This window comes from Centroberyx gerrardi, chromosome 20 (genome assembly GCF_048128805.1).
Source record: "Centroberyx gerrardi isolate f3 chromosome 20, fCenGer3.hap1.cur.20231027, whole genome shotgun sequence".
In the NCBI taxonomy this organism is placed as follows: Eukaryota; Metazoa; Chordata; class Actinopteri; order Beryciformes; family Berycidae; genus Centroberyx; species Centroberyx gerrardi.
The window spans coordinates 9,226,059-9,247,976 of NC_136016.1; the positions used below are offsets into that span (position 1 = coordinate 9,226,059).

At 43.7% G+C, this 21,918-nt stretch overlaps 1 protein-coding gene and 1 long non-coding RNA gene across 2 annotated transcripts; one reads left to right on the forward strand and one right to left on the reverse strand.

Moving 5' to 3' along the window:
- Window positions 1–1,217: 1,217 nt before the first annotated feature.
- glud1b (glutamate dehydrogenase 1b) lies at window positions 1,218–21,907 on the forward strand. Its single transcript, XM_071907672.2, has 13 exons — window positions 1,218–1,822; window positions 6,971–7,051; window positions 7,281–7,336; window positions 8,289–8,352; window positions 9,827–9,921; window positions 11,205–11,384; window positions 13,312–13,449; window positions 13,819–13,956; window positions 14,129–14,209; window positions 15,813–15,936; window positions 19,830–19,921; window positions 20,366–20,428; window positions 20,772–21,907. The coding sequence occupies exons 1-13, from the start codon at window positions 1,426–1,428 to the stop codon at window positions 20,889–20,891; spliced, it is 1,629 nt and encodes a 542-aa protein (XP_071763773.1). The 5' UTR covers window positions 1,218–1,425; the 3' UTR covers window positions 20,892–21,907.
- Window positions 16,113–17,546, reverse strand: LOC144542986 (uncharacterized). Its single transcript, XR_013507569.1, has 3 exons — window positions 17,461–17,546; window positions 16,986–17,122; window positions 16,113–16,898 (listed from the first exon to the last, which is right to left on the reverse strand). It is a non-coding gene; the product is annotated as an uncharacterized LOC144542986 (long non-coding RNA).
- Window positions 21,908–21,918: the final 11 nt, after the last annotated feature.

Below are 21,918 nucleotides of genomic sequence, written 5' to 3' on the forward strand. Positions count from 1 at the left end.
TTACTAGTTCAGCTTCAGCCCCCCCCCCCCTCTCTCTTTCTCTCTCTCCATCTCTCTGTCTCTCTCTCAGGTGATCTGTGAAATGCTGATGACAGCAGGCATGGTGGAGATCCTTTGAACAGACTACAGAGACAAAGTACAGAACTGCACCACTGTGGCTGCTGTGCAAAGGCTAATGAATGTCCAGGCTGGGGCACCTCACATAGCTGAGAGCTCATGTCCCTTCAGAATAAATACAGTATATTTGGCATAATTAACACTGCATTCATTTAAGTGCCTCTCATTCATCTACACCTATTCTCAATGTCATCAGTTAAAGGATAAGTTCAAGCTTGTTTATTTATATAGCCCTTTATCACAAGCATGTCTCAAAGGACTGTAGAATGAGCCTAACTAGGTCTAACTGATTAACAATCAGCCAGAACGATAAACATCAGGAAGAGCAAGACACACAAAAACAGATTATAGCAAGACATAACAGCCTACCAATTCTACCCTACCCTATGCACTGCATACAAGGAAGGCTGGTGGTGCCTTGAAAAATATCTCCCATGAAAAAACCTTGTTAGGAAAAAAATGGAAGAAACCTTGGGCAGGCCATGTCACTGAGGGATCCCCCACCAGGACAGCTGAGGGTGCAACAGGTGCCGGGAAAGACAGTGACAAGAACATGGGCAATGACAATGACAAGAGTAAAACAGAAAAACAGAGATAGAAAGTCATGTCATTTTCATGTGATGTCCAGATAGTTCTTTGGCCTGAATGTAGTGAAGAACCAAGTGAAACTGGAATTCATGGACCAACTCTTGGTCAAACCACCTTAAATCAAAGAAAATACATTATTTTATGTTAGGCTAAATGATGATAACTTTGACCAACATTTTTAAACATGCTGCGATTGCCCTATGCCTCCCATTAGCATAGTCTAATTTTTGCTTGTGTTTCACTTGGGTCTTAGACTGACTCTCAGGCCAAAGAAACATCTGAACACCACATGGAAATATCCGGAATTAGAACCCCGTTTCTGCCTGAATGTAATTAATTCCGTTTCATTTAATGTAGTTTATCTCTCATGGTCAGTCGATTTGCTATAAGCTTCATGAAGCAACCCGAGCCATGAATTTCAAAATTGGTGCAAACTCGGGAGCGCGCGCGCTGTCTACTGCTTCCCGCGGGCGCGCGCCTCCGGGTCCTCCTCCTTCTCCGCGTGCATCCAGAGGAGCCCACCACCACTCTGACTCGTGCTGCCTTTTAAAGCAAACGGACACAGTATGCCATTCCCTAGTCAGCCAGAGGACGGGACACAGTGAGGAGCTGCTGTGTCGCTCACTTTTACCCCCTCTCCTGTTGTCACCCCATTGTCTTTGTTATTTAGTTGCCTTTTTATTAGTTCGTTACACGGTTAGCTAGTTAGCCCCTTCAGTCATGTACCGGTATTTCGGGGAGCTGCTCACCCGCTCTGCGGGTAGTGCCCTGGCCTCGGGTTGCGTGGACTCCGCTCTCCCGGTGTCCTCGTCTCTGATGCGGGTCCGTCGCTATGCTGACGCAGCGGACCAGACTGACGACCCCAACTTCTTCAGGATGGTCGAGGGCTTCTTCGACCGCGGCGCCGCCATCGTGGAGGACAAGCTGGTGGAGGATCTGAAGACCAGGGAGAGTCCCGAGCAGAAGAGGAACCGTGTGCGGGGCATCCTGCGCATCATCAAGCCCTGTAACCACGTCTTGAGCGTCTCTTTCCCCATCAAGAGGGATAACGGAGAGTGGGAGGTGGTGGAGGGATACCGCGCCCAGCACAGCCAGCACAGGACGCCCTGCAAAGGGGGTAAGAAAGAGCCGAGCCACATCGACTGGGTCCTTTGACAGCTAGCTCTAGCAAGCTACTTAGCATTAGTTAGCAGTAGCCACTAGCTCAAAACACACAGCATCTGTCGCCACTGGTCAACAGCTGCTGTTCTGGATTTGCACATAGCTTCACTGGCACTGGTTGTGTTTATAATCGTATCATACATCTGAGTGGTTGTAACGCCACTGCTGCCGTTATTTGTCCTATTCGCTTCCTGTGTTTTCAAAGAGTGTCCTGGTCATGTGAGATTTTTAGGTGCAGTCTCCATTGACCTTCCTGCACACCTGTGGCTGTACTGTAGTGTGTTAGCTTGCAGGCTAGCAGTATGCTAGCTGTCAAATTGTAGCAGCCTCCTGTCATAGTGGTCTCAGTTGTTGGCTAGCTGGATAGGCTACAGCCATCAAACGTTCATATTATATCTTTTATATAATCCTGCTAGCCCAAGTAGACAGTTTATGATAGTAAAATGCTAAACTGACCAGTGGTTTGCTTTGGTTCAAAACTGGATGCACTCATTATCTCTTGTTGGGCCTTTATAACAGATCAGGACTACTCTAGCACTCTGTCAGATGTGTGTGATGGAGAAAGCAGGCATGGAGGCATCAGGTGTTATTTCATTAGGCAGTCTATGCCCTGACATCTCTATTCGCAACATGTGCTACACAAAACTCGTGTTGACCCTTCTAGGCCTATTGCTTATGCACTGCTTTGTCAGGTGATTCATGCATACAGGCTGGTTAGGCCTGTATGAAAAAAGTGCAGGTCAGACACACAGTACAGTCTTCTCTCATCCTATGGCCACTTATAAGAAGTATTAGTGAGGTTGAAATAACTGCTTTTAAGTGCTTCATGTGTAATGGGTGGTGTCAGCCTTGGTCAGAGCATGATATGTGACAGAGTGACATTTGCTCTTTGGTTCAAAGTTCAGGGTTCAAAGCAGGGGCATTATGGGTTAGTGCAGCGATGCACTCTGGGTAACTTGTGAATAGGAGGATATGATGTATAGAGAGGCAGGAGGGGTGAGGTCTAGGGGAGGGGGTGGTTGTGTATCCAGGCACTCCTATTTGTCAGCAGTGTGACAGGTGGGGGAGGGTACTGAGGAGAGGAGGGGGAACCAGAGGTATTCTCTGTAGAAAGAGACATGCCATTCAGTCAGTCACGCAGTCAAAGGGCATGTTTGAACGGCGTGGAGTGGACATTGGCCCGGTGTGAATACTGTGAAACCTTTCCATTGCACCTGCTTAATGTAGTTAATGTAGGCCTATTCTGGGGAGGCATTTTTCTGCTCATGCTTTCTGCATGGTGTTGTACTATGCTGTATATACACATCAATTGGAAAAAAGGAATGGACATTGTTTCATATAGTCCAGTCATTAAACTGTCTGACAAGGTAGATAAACTGAGAATATATTATTTATATGATATCCCGATAAAACAAAAGGAGTGGGATTAAAATATTAATTTGGTCTATTACAGCTTTCTCCCCAAACCATTTAACAGCTGGATCACTGCACCACTTTATGAATTGGCAACATCACCATTTGAAACATCCAGTCAGTCACCAGCGAAAGATCTCTCCCAGCAGGCATATTAGTAATATCAATAACATTAATAACAGAGTCTCATGACACTATCCATATTATATAAGCCTGGGGAGAGCATCACCTCAATCTGTGGCTAAATCCCTTCCCAGCAAGCCAATATCAGTCCTCTATGTACTGATCGGCCTATATCAAATAGCATCCTCTCCCATGCTGCCTGAGCTAGACCTAAGGTAGCTTACAGCTGACCGGTGGTTACAAAGATAGGCTGCTCAAAGCATAGTGAGTTTTCATTCATTTAGTCTACATGTAGTGGCACTCCACAGCTGGAAAATTGCCCCCACAGCTACATTGAAAATTCATCATCTGGAATTGCTCTGCCCACCTATTGTAATTGAAATAAGAATTGCAATTACAGAAAAATTACATATAATTATCTAAATAATTTCTTAAACCACAGCACCCACTGGAACTGATCCTCCATTGGGCCACGAGTGACCCTGGGTCGCAGAACCAAAATTGCCCCAACACCCCACATCTAGAAAAAATATAATAACCATATACTAACTACAGAGTGACCATTGACCAACCATCTATAAACTGGCCTAAGACGCCCCTCGTGGTAAACTCCTGGATAACAGGGGGGCATGGGGGGGTAAAGAGCTATTATTTTCCAGTGGGTTTAATCATTGATACAGCGCATAGACCCTTGGCCCTGCTCAGATCAGGGTAAATTACAAAGTGCAAAGGCTGTTCTTGTGTGTGCTGGTGGTGCTTGTACACCCCTTTTTAGAACCACACAGAGCAACAGCTGCTGGGCTGGCCCACACTGCTCTCTACTGACAGAGAGCTTCTTAACATAGGAACATTGTGTGTGTGTGTGTGTGTGTGTGTGTGTGTGTGTGTGTGTGTGTGTGTGTGCGTCCGCACTGCTCACACGTGAAAAGTTGACCCACTGTAAAACAGTGCAAGATCCTCAAGTTCTGTTTAGTCTGCTAAATCATCAACATCCTTCTCCTTTCATGCAGAAGTGAGATTAAATCTGTGGTACAGACAGCCATGGGGGATGTTACATATCACTGTTGTTGGGTGCAAACCTTGTATCTCCAAAATGTCAACTTTTCAGGAACTAAGGAAAACACCCTTGTGTTTTGGCTTGATGAAAATGCATTTTTCAGTTTATCCGATGGGTTTTGAAAGGGTTCCATAAGCCCAGCGTTCATAGAACTTTTTCAACCCATAGAGGGCCACACAATTGTTATGAGGTTTTCACTCGACAATGACGTCGTATCTTATTTCCTGTAATGATGGGAACTGGTCATGGTTTCATTCTCAATCCAGTCAGTGCTTGTATGACTTTTGTGTTGTGCTTTATTTAGGCTGTGTGTTTGCACATCACGTGTGCGGCAGTGTGTCAAATACCATTGCATAGTCTGGGAGGGTCACCCCTCTTAAAAGCTGCCAACTGGCTGAAAGCAATTCAGTAGTATTGATGTCAGTGGAATTTCAGTGTCACATGGTCTAAATGCTGTTGCAGAGTACTTTTCACCCCAACAAAAATAATTTCTGGACAGCTTTTCTTGCCATTGAATAAGATGAGTGGGCCATAAAACCTATGGCAACGACACCCTGCCTATAACTATTTCATATACATTTATTTTAATGGAGAGTTTTAGTGTTATTTAGCCTTAATGTTTTTTGAGAGGCCTTAACCACCCCTAGAAGAGAAACAGTGTAGGGCAAACACTAAAGTATGGAGTCTGTCTGCTCCATTTCTTTCCAACATCCTTTTGCACTTGCAACAAATAAAAGTAGCAATGGGCTAATAAAACAGAGTTACAAAGTGCTTTAAAGAAATACAAATGTGAGCACAAAATAAAAACCTGAACAATGAATGAAGAAGAAAAATAAATAAAATACTAAAGGGCAAATGCACAGAATAATTGAAACAAGAATTAAAACCAATTGCTCAAATAAAAGCCTAAAAAAGTGCATTTTTAAAAGGAGGGTAGAGAGTTGGCGGGTCTTTCCAGAGCCGAGGGGCCCTGATGGAGAAAGCGCCATCACCCTTGGTCTTCAGCCTAGTGTTGAAATAAAACTGAAACTGAGTTTCAGCGTGGGCGCAGTTTATTTAATCACAACCCGCCTTCCATTTCAGAGGAATGTGTTTACAGATATGTTTTGCTCCTTGTGCTGCGGTGGGCAGTGTGGGGGATGATTGGATGGGGGATGGGAGGCGGGAGATATCTAATGAACCAGATAGGCTAGTTTTTGTTCAGCGAGCCCATGATTCTCCTATGTAGCCCCGAGTGAACTCAGCTGAGCTTGGGATAAATGGATAGAGAGCGAGAGAGAATCACAGCAGCACACAATGAAAGATAGAACTTTATATGTTGATGTTTGGTCTTCGTCTAGCTCACCCTTATCATGTTATTCCAGATGGCAGCAATTACGGACTAGGGATTGAAGTCACTGAAATACTGCAAACAGGAGTAGGTGGGCACTGAGTGATGTCATTTAGTGTCGCTGAGAGATGACATCACACCTCAGAGTAGTCAAGTGGGTGGGCTTGTGCGTCTGCTTCCTGTATCTTTGGCTCTGACCCAAGTAGCTTTTATAATAGAATTGCAATCGGACACGCGTGGTCGTGCACACACACACACACACACACACACACACACACACACACTCTCACACACACACTCTCACACACACACACACACACACACACACACACATTGCTTTTGTCCGCTAAAACAAGCAGCTGCAGTCTCCTCTTTGGCCTGCCTGCCCTTGGGTTTCTCTGTGTAAGCTAACTCTGGATGAGCTATATTTGATAGTGACACACACACACACACACACACACACACACACACACACACACACACACACACACACACTGTGCCGATGGGATGGAGTAGTACAACTTGGGCAGCCTGGCTGGACAGGCAGACTGCTGTATTGATCTCAGTTAGCGTTGAAGACAGGATGGCCGTGTCAGGACATATGTTGCCGTGGTGACGGCAATACACCCTAGAAAGCAGGAAGGAATGGCCGCTGATCAGAGGCTGGGGTCAGATTAGAGGGCTGGGATTGGCTCGCTCATCTCCACCCGCCCATCACTATGACCGTGACTGTCAGAAGCAATCACTGATCTCTGACCTATTAGTGTGGTCTTCTCTTGTTGTGGAGTACATACACTCTGATGGTCCAGACTCTTTTTACGCAGCTAGGTTTGCAGTTAAACACAGCACTCTATCTTGGCTATTGATTTTCTTTGTCTAATGTTGAGCTGCACTTGTAGGGGAAACAGTTTATGTATAGGCTAATAGTTTCCCTTTGTTGCAGTCCAGCCACTTAACAGACTGATAGCAGGCCCTAAATGAACTGTAGAACCAATATACAAGACACTTGAACCCGCATTCTAGCATTTGAAAACAACAACACGTGTTAATATCCATCCACCAGCCACTTTGTACAAGGATGATTTTGTGCTTGTGGCTTTACTAATAATGTGCTTCCAGTTAGTTATTCTATGTAGGGTGGCCTAATTGTTAACTGACCTCTGTTTGTCTGTTTCCTTCAGGTATCCGTTACAGTACAGATGTGTCTGTGGATGAGGTGAAAGCCCTGGCCTCTCTGATGACCTACAAGTGTGCCGTGGTCGGTAGGTATTAGGGTTTTATCCCACCACAAAGCCTCCTATTGGTTGTCCCCTTTTCTCCATCTATTTAATTGTCTCTCCTGCCAATGTTTGAAGCAGTCAGGGTACATTGTACATTTTTCAAGTATTTTTCAGGATATTGGATTGTTCAGTGTCATGCATGTTTAATGCACACATCTCTCAGTGCGTGTTGCTAATCCCATGGTTTTTAAGCTGTATTCTTCCCCTCCAGATGTGCCGTTTGGGGGAGCCAAAGCTGGAGTCAAGATCAACCCCAGGAATTACTCTGTAAGTCTTATAATGTCAGCCCCCCTCCCCCACACACATGCACATATGTGTAGATGCACGCACATGTTAAACTGTGGGCAGGCAGTAAAGGGAGAAAGTAACGGCCTGGTTCACAGGATGCTGTCCTCTCAACTGCTTTCTTCTCATCACATGGAGGATCAATTTCTTTCTCTCGCTCGCGCATACACACACACACACATGCACAATGGATGATTTCCATCTCGCTAGAAGGCAAAGGATACGGCTGCAGAATCTCATCCTTTCATTTTGTCTTCTTTTTTTCCTCCACTCTTCAACTCTCGAGAGGAGAGAAATGGATTGAGTGAGAGTGGAAGAGAGAGAGTAATAAAAGAGACAGAGATGGGGAGGGAGATGGAGAAAGAGAGGCCTATTTATATTTGGCAGTGAAGCAGATAATTACATCTTTATATGTTTCTCCAGAATGACTTTTGATTTCAGGGGTAAAGGAATAGCTGTGCCAATAGATGACCAGATGTATGTGATTTAATGGACTGAGTGAGCATTTTATTTTGTGTTTTAAGTGTCGATTGTTTTATATAACCAACAGTTCCCAGTTTTTATGGGCTTACAAGATGTGGGTTGTAGTTAGTCTATCGATGGATACTGTGAACAGATTTAATGGTCATTGGGTATTGCCTCTGTGCCTAGAATTGGATGTCATAAACCTTGCAGGTTTTTCCAAGGTGTTTGAAAATGTAAGCTAAACAAATAATAAATTCAGCCACACTTTCAAAGGAAAGTGTTGGTTTATATGCGGTAGAAACTCTAAGCTTCGGTGGGGGAAATAAACCTTTCTCTTTCATCTAGCCTCTTCTTTCCCACATATCTTTCCATGCTATACCTTTGATGTACCGTGCATGTCTTATTACAGCGGTCTGTAACCAAGGTGACAATATTTTTCTTCTTTATCTCTACTTTCTCTGTTTCCTAGGATAATGAGCTGGAGAAGATCACCAGGAGATTCACGATTGAGCTGGCCAAGAAGGGTTTCATCGGTGAGTTTGGTTTTCTGTGTGTATAGGAGTTTAAAAAATGAATATATTACTCATTACTCAACAGTTTCAAAGGTAGTGTTATTACCTATTACTCATTGGGAGCAGGAATTTTACTTGGTACATTACTTTTCCATTACATTCCCCAAATTTGGCGTATGCATTTTCTCTTCCCTTCAGAAATCGGGAAAAAGTCTATTACCTCGCCTGTCCGCTTTTGTGTGAGTGATCAAATAGTGTCGTTTAGTTCCAATGTTCTTGTCATCTTTTCCTTCAATAAAATCACTGTGGTGGGAATACTTCCACCCAGAGAAAGGAAAGGGGGAGAGAGAGGGAGCGAGACGACTAATTATGACAAAAACAAACCAGGGGATGAGGATGGGAATAATTTTGGGATAATTCAACTTCAATCTGATGTTTAGACATAAATCAGATTTTGATGAAACTTGAGCAATGATGCATCTCACCACTGCGCTCTGGCGTTTTCAACATCACACTAATTGGACCAAAGGGGGCGCTACAATTACCACTCTAATTACAGTTGTCACTGATTGGCCCAGAGGGGGACTGCATCATTCGTGGGGGATGATATGTTCACTGTTGCCTTGTTTGATTGGTAAACATAAACATATTATTATTACTGAAATTGAAATGGTAATTTGTTACACTACACTACGTATAACATGTTTCTACTCAACTAGGTTGTGCAAGGCCACACACGCTTGTTAGTTTGATGTCCATACACTGGTTTAGCAGGCTAACAGCCCCTATAGAGCCAGTCTGTTCCCCTATGACTGGATGTATGTTCATGTTTGGAATGTGTTCAATTCAAACACAGGAGAGAAAGAGAGTTATGACACTGTTTGCTGTGTGCTTGTAGACACCAGTGGTTGTGTATATTGGTGGGGTTGTATCCATGGGCCTTCAATAATGAATTTATATAATCCCTTGAGGCACAACAGTACCCGCTTGCACACTTCACTGCCCTATTCTGTGGGTGTGTGTTTTGTGTGCAACGCTAATATGGTTAGACTGCCCCTATTGAGAAATCCAGTCATCCTTTTCTCCCTCTCCTCCCTTCTCATCCGTCTCACTTCACCCATCCCCCACCCCTCTCGCTGTCTAGTTCTGTTTTTGGACCCTGTCCTAAGATACGGGGCCCTGCAGGGCACATGTACTGTATATATGACACAAGGGCACAGAGTCTGGCATTCATACTCCTCTGTCACCAGAGTCAGTATTGCTAATGTTCATTCAAACTTTCAAGATCAGCAGCAGTATCTCCCTGTCTGGACTCTAGCTTGTTTGTAATATTATATGAAAAAAATGACGGTGTTTATTTGTGCTGTCTCGTGCACGATGTAAAGTATGTATAGGCGCTCGCATTCCTGCACTGCGGCTGGCAGGCTATAATAAACCTTCATCTCTCTCTCCCACTGCTCCCTCCCTCCTTCTCCCACCCCTCTTTCCTCTCCAGGGCCTGGCATCGACGTCCCGGCCCCAGACATGAGCACAGGAGAGAGGGAAATGTCCTGGATCGCAGACACGTACGCCAACACCATTGCGCACACTGTGAGTTCTCAGACGTACACACCCAAGACAGCCTGTCTGATGGGGAATTTCACATTTTCTGGCCATGACCAGATCTTTCACTCTGCCCGGCCCTCAGTTCATTCCCTTCCCTCCAGATCCTGCAGACATTTCTCCTCTCTTAGTCATCAGAGCAGATTTATCCAGACCGAGGCCTGTGTGTGTTTGTGTTGGGGCGCTGTCAGTTAATCATTCTCCTATCAAAACCTGTCAAACAGGGCTTATTTGAGCAAAGCTGGAAAAATATTTACTTGTGTGTGTGAGTGTGCACGTATGTATGTGTATACCTTAGTGTATATTGCAGATGTCATAGTCCTTGCTGTTAGTGGTCAGGTGATGGGAGATTGGGCCACAGGGTGCATATGTGGTCACTGGTCACAACAACACACACACACACACATCCCGTAGTTTACCAGCCCAAATAGTAAATATAATTTTTTTTTATATGAAATATGTCACCCCACCCATTTTCAGTGCTATTTCCTGTATAGAATCAGATGTTGTATGAATCATTCAGTGAAGAGATGAGCAGATTTTGACTGTTAATTTAAAACTTGCTCATTCGTGTTTGCTATCTGCTAGCTAAGTTTCAACTAAGGTTAGGCTAGTTAACCATCCAGGCAACAGAGAAACAGAAGTTCAGACACTACTGCTTTGTGCATAGCCAGCGCAACAGGCAGCCAATTAGGAGTCTGTTTGATACAGAGCCATTGTTTTGCTGTAATTTGATTGGCTCACTGTCCGAGGGAGAGCACAGTGGTCAGCAGGGACAAACGGGCGTAGACCAAAGACTTTATATAACTGAGGAATTAAAATATTATTGTCTCTAACAGTTACCATCCAGTGTGGCAGGTGACCCTTTGATTTATCCGCCAAAGACAAATTTTACTGGAATTTGGGGCTTGCCGGGTGTTAATTTCCAATCCGCTCCCCTTCACTTTCCATCATGCTCATTCTCCCTCTCTCTTCCTCTTGTCTCTCATCCTCTGTCACCTTATCCAGCCATGTGTCCTCTGTCCCAGAAACTACTGGCAGGGCTTTGGAGTGGGTGACACATTCCTGCCCTGGGTAGTAGAGCATTCTGGGTAGTGGGTACCGTAGTTCAGTCGGTTCGTCCCCAAGTGCCTTTTATAACAGCTGAGAAAAATCTCTGCTTCTGCCTGCCACACTACCTGGCACAGTGGCACTGCACAACCTCTTCTGACTGTGTGTGTGATCTGATCTTATGTGTGTGTGTGTGTGTGTGTGTGTGTGTGTGTGTGCAGGACATCAATGCCCACGCATGTGTGACGGGGAAGCCCATCAGCCAGGGCGGCATCCACGGGCGTATCTCAGCCACTGGTCGCGGAGTTTTCCACGGCATCGAGAACTTCATCCATGAGGCATCCTACATGAGCATGCTGGGCCTGACCCCCGGCTTCCAGGACAAGACCTTCGTTATCCAGGTACACACACACACACACACGACTTGACCTGCACAGAAAGATGCAGAGCCTAGTTTTATTCATCGGGAAGATCAGGCTGAAGTCCCATGCACTGCACATAGTCACGCTCAGACACACAGGATTTAAGAGTTTGTTTGAAATGACGCAGGTTTTTAGAGCCGTGCCTCAATCAGGCTCCTGCCATCTGGTTTAGTCCGGTCCTGATCTCCTCCTACCAGGCAGACAGCAGCGAACTGAAAGAGTTTCCCTTCTTTCTCCATGGGAGATGACTCAGTAGGAGAGTGGGACAAATTAACAGCCTTGTAGGAAATTAACCTGCTCTTCTCTGGTTTTATGTGTGTGTGTGTGTGCGTGTGTGTTCTTGTACTTCTATCCTTGTGAAAACCAGTTTGAGTTTTACACCTTCAAAGTCAAGTCAAAATATGAAAAGGCCTTTTTGTACAAATAGGTCTTTAGAAGTTATTTAAAGGACGACACTGATTTAGACAGTTTAAGCTCTAAGTTATAAAGATAGAAGTGTGTGTGTGTGTGTGTGTGTGTGTGTGTGTGTGTGTGTGTGTGTGTGTGTGTGTGTGTATGTGTGTGTTCTCCCAGAGGGTGGGTGGGGATAACAGGTCAAAGAGCAGTTTTCTTTAGAAGTATCAGTTCCCTTTGTCACACAGGAGCACCTCACGTTTCCTAGACACACACACACATGTCCTTTCCCCTAAGCTTTGGCCTTGACCTTTTTCTTGGAAGGCTTTCTATAATTATTGGTTTTTCATGACAACTTGGTATTCTTGTTTAGTAAGCCTGCATGTTTATCTGCATCTCACTCAACAATGTTGCTGTTAGGACGACTGCAGTCTAGCTAACAAACAGACACAAACAGGGGGATGTGCTTCTATTTGTTCCCCTTCACGATGGCTGACGCACATCACACCACATCCAACCTTCCCTGTCCATATAGAGACATCTGGACTGGCAGATTAAATTACTTCCATCAAAAAACAATAAAGAAACAGTAAGAGATAATGATGTATGTAGAACGGGTATTGGAGTGAAGGATGATGGGTAAGAGAAAGGGGTTGGGCAGGAGGGTCAGTGATGAGGTAAAGAAATGTTTAGGGGTGACGACAGCTGAAACATGACGTGGATGTTCAAAGAGCTAATCCCTGTGTGTGTCTGTGTGTGTGTTTGGGGATTATGTGGTGGTGTGATTAGATTTTCTTGGAGATTGAGTGAATATTGAGATCAAGCAGAGAGCAGATCTTCAGTATGGTGTGAGGATCAACGAAAGCCTGTTGTTAGGCCCCTACTGTTAAGCGCACTCACAGTTCTTTTGGATCTATTATTAAGGATGTGTATTGGCAAAACATTTATCACTGTTATCCTCTTCTTATGCAATTCTGACCGCTTAAATCCCAACCAAATTAACCAACAAACCGGAGCAGTGATACACTTTAATAGTAACACGTTTTGGATTGTCACCGAGCAACAGACGGATTTTCCTCAGCCAGCTCCCATCTCACCCATCTGTGTCAGTGTCCCACTCTCTTTCTCACCCACATTTACACAGAATCGTTTAATCAAACACATGGCAGCTGTCACAGGTGACATATGAGAGTATGGCGTATTAGCACCAGTGGCTACTTTGCTGCAGATGTAGTAACCGAAGCTGGCCACATGATGGCACCAGAGTATGTAGTCTCATTGAGTTGAGCAGATACTCTATGACTGAGTACGTGATGTAACATTTGAAAAGAACATTTACTAGTGACAGTAATGTCTTCACAAGGCAAACTGACCTTATTTAGCAAGGCAAAGTGATTTGGATGAAAATATTCAGAGCATCAGCAACAGTGGCGATCATGGTGATGTTTGTCAGTGGTGATGTCATTAATACCTATTGTTCATATTGAATACATCCCAATGTGTATTTTCCCAGGGCTTTGGTAATGTGGGTCTCCACTCCATGAGGTATCTGCACAGGTTTGGGGCCAAGTGTGTGGGCATCGGTGAGATCGACGGGGCCATCTACAACCCAGAGGGCATCGACCCCAAACAGCTGGAGGACTACAAACTGGTACCAGCACAGCTCTCTTCTCCTCACTCCCATCTCTTATCTTTTCACAGTTGTTACTCACAGTTGCTCTCTCCCTCCACCTGTATACAATGGCAGTCACTCTCTTACGTTTTCCATTCAAAAAATGCATTTGTTTTCCTGCTTTACCTCACTTTGATGTTTCTTCCCTTGACTTGTTCTTGCTTACACTATCGCTGTCACATGATACTTTCTCCTTCCTCATGTCCTCTTTTCTCTACATTTTACACTCGCTGAAATATGCTGATTGTTCGTGTGTGTGTGTGTGTGTGTGTGTGTGTGTGTGTGTGTGTGTGTGTGTGTGTGTGTGTGTGTGTGTGTGTGTGTGTGTGTGTGTGTGTGTGTGTGCAGCAACACGGCACCATTGTGGGCTTCCCAGGGGCCAAGCCTTATGAAGGGAACATTTTGGAAGCCGACTGCCACATCCTGATCCCTGCTGCCGGAGAGAAGCAGCTCACGCGTGTCAACGCCCCGAGGATCAAGGCCAAGGTAGACACTCTCCCTCTAATTTACCCACGAGGCCGTGCTTTAGGTCTTTATTTGGATCCATGATAGCTAAGATAGGGTACCTCCTTTTTTCAAAGTGGTACACTGATATATTTATTCTGTTAATCTAGTCATAGTCATGCAAAGGGTGTGTTTTGTGTTTTGTCTGTTCCAGATCATTGCCGAGGGTGCCAACGGTCCCACCACCCCAGACGCTGACAAGGTCTTCTTGGACAACAATGTCATGGTTATTCCTGTAAGAACACACACACACACGCTCACACACACAAATGGAAATGGACATAGACACAATGTTTCGATCCAAATATATAAAGCAAATTTTAAGCAAACTCTTGAAATGTTGCAACAAAAAAAAAAGAAATGAAATTAGGTACGTTTCCTTCAGCTGAACATCAAAAAACACACCAGTCCTACGGTGATTGCATGACCAACCAGAAGAGCCGGTTAAAACAGTTCCTTCCTGATTGTTCCTGGCGATCTAAAAACGTACAGTTTTCATCATACAAATCTCATTTTTTCAAGTGTCTTGCTACCTGCCCACGATAGTGTATGTTGGTTGCCTGGGTCCAGACCTTTCAATCCGCCCACTTCACCGAGTTGACTGCTTCTGGTCTGCCATCGTGACATGAAACAGCGGTTTCTCTCGGTTGAAAAATGATCGGTCCAATGAGCGCCGGGGGGGACTAACGATTAGCCAATCAGCGCCACGGGCGGGACTAATGCCGTTGTCAAGCTGTTGTCAAGCATTGTCAAGCTGTGCACCGGAACTAAGGAGGAGTAATAACAACAATGGCGACCGCTGTAGACAAGGTAGACACTGCTATCGAGGCTGTTCTAAATCCATTAAAAGTATCAATTACTTTGAAATCCGAACAGCACTCTGCTTTGAAGGCATTTATTCAAAAGGGAGATGTTTTTTTCGCATCAGTGTCGACTTAAAATGACATTAGATTCAGGCGGATACGTTGGTTTCTAGTGATTGGTTAGGGAAAATCGAATCCCCCTCCCCCACGGAAATCGGTTAGAGTGGAGGCAATGTCAGACTGAAGATGGAAATGGAGTGTAACGAGTTGACAATTCTGTCTGATATCAGGCAAGTATGTTGGTGGAAGAAGGAAAATAGCCAGTGAACCAGTGCTGCTTGATGAGTCACTTGTATGCCAAATTTTCCAGTGGCTCCTACTGATAAGTAAATGGTCTTAAGTGACGTTCTGCGATGTGGGCATCGTTTACTGATAAATAACTAACCAAACCATAAGGCAACATTAAATTGCCAGACTTTGTAACGGAGTCTGGTGAGACGTTCTCTCCATGAGTCTAGTAGCCTGCCAACTTTGCCAACAAACCAAATGAGGTTTGTTTGAAGAGAAATTAGACCACCAGGAGCGAACAGGAAGAAGCTTGCATTGGTTTGAAACCGCAGGTCTGCAAATCACTTCTGCAACAATGCCACAACAATGCCATGCAACACATGTAGCAAAAGTGAAAGCATGCAGACAAAACAAAAACCTTTCCTGCCTCAAGCAAGGGTAAAAACATTTTTTGTAATATCAAAATTTTATGTTACCATTCAGCCTTTCTTATTTAACACAGCATGATTTGCATACAAATATTTGGTTGGAAACATCTGTTGACACAGAAACAGACCCAGACACAGGAGCAGACAAAGGTTTGCAGTAGACGCATACATACACACACACACACACACACACACACACACACACACACACACACACACAGATATACACACACACACACACACACACACATACACACATACACAGCCAAGACCATTCCAAACTGGCAGATGTTTGAGTGTGTGTTGGTCCGTCCTGCAGGACATGTACCTGAACGCTGGCGGTGTGACAGTGTCGTACTTTGAGTGGCTGAAGAACCTCAACCACGTCAGCTACGGAAGACTGACCTTCAAATATGAGAGGGACTCAAACTACCACCTGCTCAGTGAGTGCAAATCTGCTCTTTATCTCCTCCATAACCCGAGACGAGCGTCAGCCAGGGCCAAGTGGCAGTCAGAAGACTTGTTTCGGTGTTGGGTTTCAAAAAATGCAGTCATATCCGCCTCAGTTCAGTATCAGTTCGAAATCTCTTCAGCGAAGAGAATAAACATTAACTTTTTTGGAAGTTTCAAGAAACTTCATTACATTTGCATCTTGACACAAATAAAAAATGTAGTCAACACAAGCTGAAATTGTCAGAGATTAACAGAACTTGACAAACTTTATTATATTACAAATTGGAACAAAAAATCGAAATTGATTTTACAACCAAGTTTACAAACAAATACAAAAACCAAAAAAGCAAAACTGTCAGCTATTTAAATGATACACTTGGTATATATCTTTTAATATAAAGTTTAGCAGGTTGTGCTGAACTATTTTACTTATTTATCACATTATATTCTTGATTTGGGAGAGCATTTTTACACTAAACCATAGTGTATAATTTTTTTCCCTCTATTCCATTATACATTATATTCTTCTTTTCTATCCTCACTTCTTCACCCTTCAACCCTCTATTTTCAAATCCTCAATTTGTTTTTCTAGTTTTTGTTTTTCCAGTTGGTATTTTAGCTCTGGAAATTTTTTCTCAAAGTCCTCCAAGTTTTTTCCTGAGCCTTGCAACACAACTTTTCCATTGTCATACACGCATACGGTGCCTGCCTCGGTGTAGAGTTGATCGACCTGTCGGGTAGTTTGCTCAGTCTTAGGATAGCAAGCTTTTATTGTATCTATCCATTGGCTTGGATGCTCAGTGAAGAAAATGAGGTTGCATTTTGCACCATTTCTGTTGGTATCATAGTAGAGCACCTCTTTATTCTTCATCAAGGTGTCGTTTTTGTATTGTTTCCCTCTGCAAGAACTCTTCTCCATGTTCTTAGGGTAGTCAATGGATTGAGCAGCCATCTATATAAACAAAAATAAAACAGTTTTTTAATTATATTGTTAGGCGGTACAAAGCATGAAGTATTTACTCTTGCTGTGTTGTTTTACCTTGTATTTCTCTTGGTCTTGTGATGCTGTTATCTGGTTTAATCGGCGTGGAGGTGTACACTCTGTAGGGCCAACAACTGTCTCCCGGCGGCCCAGTACAGATCAGCCCTCACTTCGAACGTGAATATCTAGCCTACCTGTGGTAGGTCAGTATAGGATGCCATATATGGTGAAGGAATTAATCTAGCTTCTAACTACTTGTACTCCTAAGTGAATATTACTTTGCAAGTCTAGAGTAACTAATAAAAGCCTTCATCTATCAGGCTTAGCAGGACAGTTTTCCTGGCTATTTTACATCACTGAGGAGAAGCAAGTAGTCTCCTCAATGGAGGAAGAAATCTGCTAAGATAAGGTATTCTTTAAATGCAGGATTCAAATGTATTTAATTTAGCTTTAAGAGGAGTAAAAGCAGGTCTCGATAATATAATAATTCAGTCAACAAGAATTTGAGAGAGATAGAAAGAAGTAGTCTCACTGAATCTGTGTCAGCCTCGATGTTGTTGCTGTGTAATTCTGGAGGGAATCGGTGCCAGTTGAGGTAAGATCTCTGCTACAAGATTTTGGAACTCCTACTTTTGGAGAACATCCCACCCTTTTATGCCTTCTCTCTTTCATTTACATACATTTGCTTACAACCAATAATTTTGCCCCAGAGCAAACAGCTTAACAGCCAATCACAAAACAGCAAAATCACTTGTCACCATATATGTATATTCCTTGACCACTACCAGCAACTTTTTTTTTAAGATTTATTTTCAGGCATGTTTATGCTTTATTGACAGATATAGTGAGAGATAGACAGGAAGGTATGGGAGAGAGAGAGAGGGGAGGACATGCAGCAAATGACCGGGGGCTGGATTCGAACCCGGGTCACTGCAGGAAGCGCTGAGCCTTAAATGGTACGCGCTCTACGCGGTGAGCCACCGGGGCGCCCCTACCAGCAACTTTTTGTAGGTTAATATGGTGCATTCAGTAGGTCTACAAAAACACGTGGAAAGTACCACTTTTACCAGAGTTTCTTCCTCTTTTTGGCTCAGGTTTTAGGGAAAGTCCCAACTTGGCTAACTCCTCAGGTTTTGGCACGGTCTTTCACTTCCCTTTTCTACCCACACTCTGGTACTCGAACACTACCAGTCAAAAATTTGGACACACCTGATTGAATGTTTTTCATCATCTTAAAGCCATTTTGATCTAAAGGCTTATGCTTAAATGCTTGAAATTTGTTTCTTGGACAAATATAAATAGTGAAGTTGATCCTATGTATGAATTTCTTTCCAAAGCCTTTGCCTTTCCATCAAGGCAAAGGGCGGTTACTTTAAAGAATCTAAAATATAAGATAGTTTCGATTTGTTTAACACTTTTTTGGTCACTGTATAATTCCATTTGTGTCATTTCATTTTTTTTTTTTCAAATGTTATTAAATTATTATTCTAAAATGTGAAAAAAAGTAAAAAATAAAGAAAAATGTGTGTGTCCAAACTTTTGACTGTACACAGTTACATTCAAATACAAAGCCATACTCATCAAAATCATAATCAAGGTGTTGTGGATTTTCTTTTTCTTCAACTTCCACTTCAGGTTCGAGGAGCTGAACACAGAACGAATGAGACAAACTCTGACTCTTTTTCTTTTGACTTTATTCTTCATATAACAGAGTACATAATACAACTGATATGTGAAGGGTCTGACCAAGAATTCTCATCTTCAGGTTCTTTTCTACCTTCGAACCCCCCCCTCACACCATGCTCCACCTAGAGGGATAGTCTATTCCCAATCTTTACCTACTACAGCTCTCGAATTGGTCTGTCTGTTGGAATATGGTGGTCAGTGCGTCAATCCAGCTATTGCTGACGGAAAGCACCTTTTTGTTTATTTTGTACCTCAAGGCCGAAACTAAGAGTCTTCCTCTCTAATTCCTGTATCATGCTGTCCCCGATAGGAGTGCTCTCTGCGTACAATATTTGACTACAGCCTCTCTTTCTGGCAATAACAATCCCAATAATCTTGCTTGTTTGTGAGAAACTTACTGGCATGAGCTGGTAACAAAGACCTATTTCTCTGTACTCTCTCCTCACTGTGCATAGTGCATGAGTACATGTATGTGTGCTGTCTGATCAAAGGAATGTGTTAATATGTTGCATTGATTATGAAGATAACATAATTTCCTTCAACAAAGGTAATCAAACTTTAATTCAGAAGCACGCTCATCTGCTAGGGTTTCCAAAGAATCACTCTCTAGTTGCTTCCGTTGCTTAACGTCTACACTTCCCTGCTCTGAGGGTTGTTGCTCATTCCGTGACCCAGATGTTTCCTTTTATCATTTGTTTGGTGGAGCTCCACTTCCCCCCTTACTCCTTGCCCCTCCGTGCCAGGAAGGACATACAGGCTATGGGAATACTATAATAAAATAATACCCCCTTCTCCTCTGAGTTCAATGAAAAAGCCAGTTATTTTCAGTTGAATATGTTTCGCCCATGAATATAGTTTCTGAGACAACAACAATATCATCACAGCTATTGTCAGTGCTGTATATTGTGTTCTCTGAAGGAGAGAACCCCAATCATTATTTCAACCGGGATTATTCTATACGTTTTGTGAAGTCTGTGGCGCAGGGTGCTCTCTTGAGCCTTCCTTTTTGCTTTATATACTCTTTGTTCATATGAGATCAGTATCTTAAGAATTTCAGGTGATAAGGACAAGTAGGCTAGATGAATTATCAAGGTGTTGCATCAGCGGGGTGTGTTATCTATGCAGGAAGAACAGTAGATAGATCGAGAAATACTTCTAATATCTATTTTATTTCCTTTTGTTCTTTCCACCTAACCACCTATTTTTGTCTTCCAGTGTCTGTGCAGGAAAGTATGGAAAGGAAGTTTGGCAAGCAGGGAGGACCCATCCCTATCGTCCCCACCGCTGACTTCCAGGCCAGAGTTGCTGTGAGTCTCACACACACACACACACACACACACACACACACACACACACACACACACACACACACCGGAAGTTGGTCATATGGTGTTTTTATATATAATTCTTTGGATTTGGTTTCACCTACTTTGGTGTCAAATGGATGAGGTTTCCCACAGAAGACTATACAAGAAGTGCCAGAAAGATTAAATCAAGTGAAAGTATTTAAAAGCCTACACCTCTCTGTGATTGACAGCTCACCTAACACCTTATTGTCACTTATTGTCCTGATGCAGTAAACCCCACCCATCCGGTATTCCAAACAGGTTAAAACAAACACAAAGAATTATTAACAAAAACAGTCTGACACACACACATCTGCACGTACACATGCAGAATACACATTTGCATTCTCTATAAACAGTGAAGTGGTGCTCTGTTTGCAAAATATTGATCTTGTTTCTATGCAGGGAGCCTCTGAGAAGGACATTGTCCACTCTGGGTTGGCCTACACCATGGAGAGATCTGCCCGGGTGAGTGAGCGTGGATAAGACAGTCAGACTTGTTTTAGTGAGCAGGTGAATCTGAGGCGGATGACTCATAATAACACAGACTAACATTAAACCCAGCCCTCGCCTCCAGTCACACTGCTGTTTTTGTGTGCATGTACCATTGTAAACTGAGATGAGACATAGGAATTGCACTCCAGAAATGCTGTAAATGCTCAGGCAGTGTAATGTTCTGTACTTTTGTTCTTTCTTTGTCAAAGTGAATCTAAATGTGTTTTGTCTGGTTGAACAAAGGTTTTATAGAATGAAACGGCAAACTGTTTTTCCAGTGGTTTGACTGTTGTTTGCATTCTCTTCTGCCTTGCAGCAAATCATGCGCACAGCCAGCAAGTACAACCTGGGGCTGGACCTGCGGACGGCCGCCTACGTCAACGCCATCGAGAAGGTCTTCAAAGTCTACAACGAGGCGGGGCTCACCTTCACATAAACGGCCAATCACGGCCCACGTTCACCCACACGCTCTCCCCCACCCTCCTGCTATTGATCACCTTTCTCCTGCTTCCTTATCGTCGTTTCCCAAACAGCCTTCAGAACATATAAGCGTTTACATTAGAGAAGCCCACCACTCTTTCTCTCATGAGACACACACACACACACACACACACACACACACACACTGAGACATTCTGCGGCTATCCTGGTATTTGTCCTATGTCCCGTGATATTTTTGCTGCCAACATATCAGTGTCGCTGTTTGAATATCAGTCCGTCCTTGTTTTTGCCTGAGATCTCATTGGAAAAAGCCAACTGTCAGCTACATCCTGAGAGAGATTGAAAGACCCTGTCCTTCCCTCAGCCCCCATATTAACGTTCCTACTGGTGCTGTACGGCAGCCATGTTGGGAGCCCCCTTTTGTGATCCTGGATGTATTTATGACCCTCCATGTTGCGGTTGTTTCAGTCGACAGCACTTCAGATGCCTTATCTCAGAAAGAGCCCCGCTTGAAAAGGGAGACGCCCACTTCAGTTGACTTTAATTGAAAGGGATATAGATTTAGCATCGTGACAGTAAAAGAGAATAATATGAATATGTTGCTCTTGAGTTTGTGTCACACATGAAGGCCAGGCATCACATTGCTACGGCTTAGGATTAGTATTAAAGTTGCCAGGGTTTAGGATTCCCAACAAGGTTTTTATCCGAGTTTGTTTAGATTCAAGGTTTTCACCGGTCTTAGCTGCAACACATGTACCCCCCCCCCCCCCACCCCCACCCCCCACCCGGTCCTCCCCTCCTCCCTGTCTCCACCCAAAGCAGACTCCTCCACTGGCCAAGAGAGGGGAGAAGGGAGGAGGAGAGATGGTCACTGTGACAGCCATTCTCCTGTTTAATTTTCTCCTAACCATCCAAGTCCTTACATGGAAATTACTTGGGGGGGGCAAAAAAAAAATTTGTATTGCCTTTTTTTTTGTTGAGAACCAATAAAATGTCAACAAAATGATTCAACAGCGTGTGGT

Bases quoted from the DNA above. Each gene is read 5' to 3' on its own strand.
- glud1b (XM_071907672.2), top strand. From the start codon at position 1,426: ATGTACCGGTATTTCGGGGAGCTGCTCACCCGCTCTGCGGGTAGTGCC. The intron at 19,922-20,365 runs GTGAGTCTCACA...GTTTCTATGCAG, and splicing joins ACTTCCAGGCCAGAGTTGCT to GGAGCCTCTGAGAAGGACAT. The intron at 20,429-20,771 runs GTGAGTGAGCGT...TCTGCCTTGCAG, and splicing joins CCATGGAGAGATCTGCCCGG to CAAATCATGCGCACAGCCAG.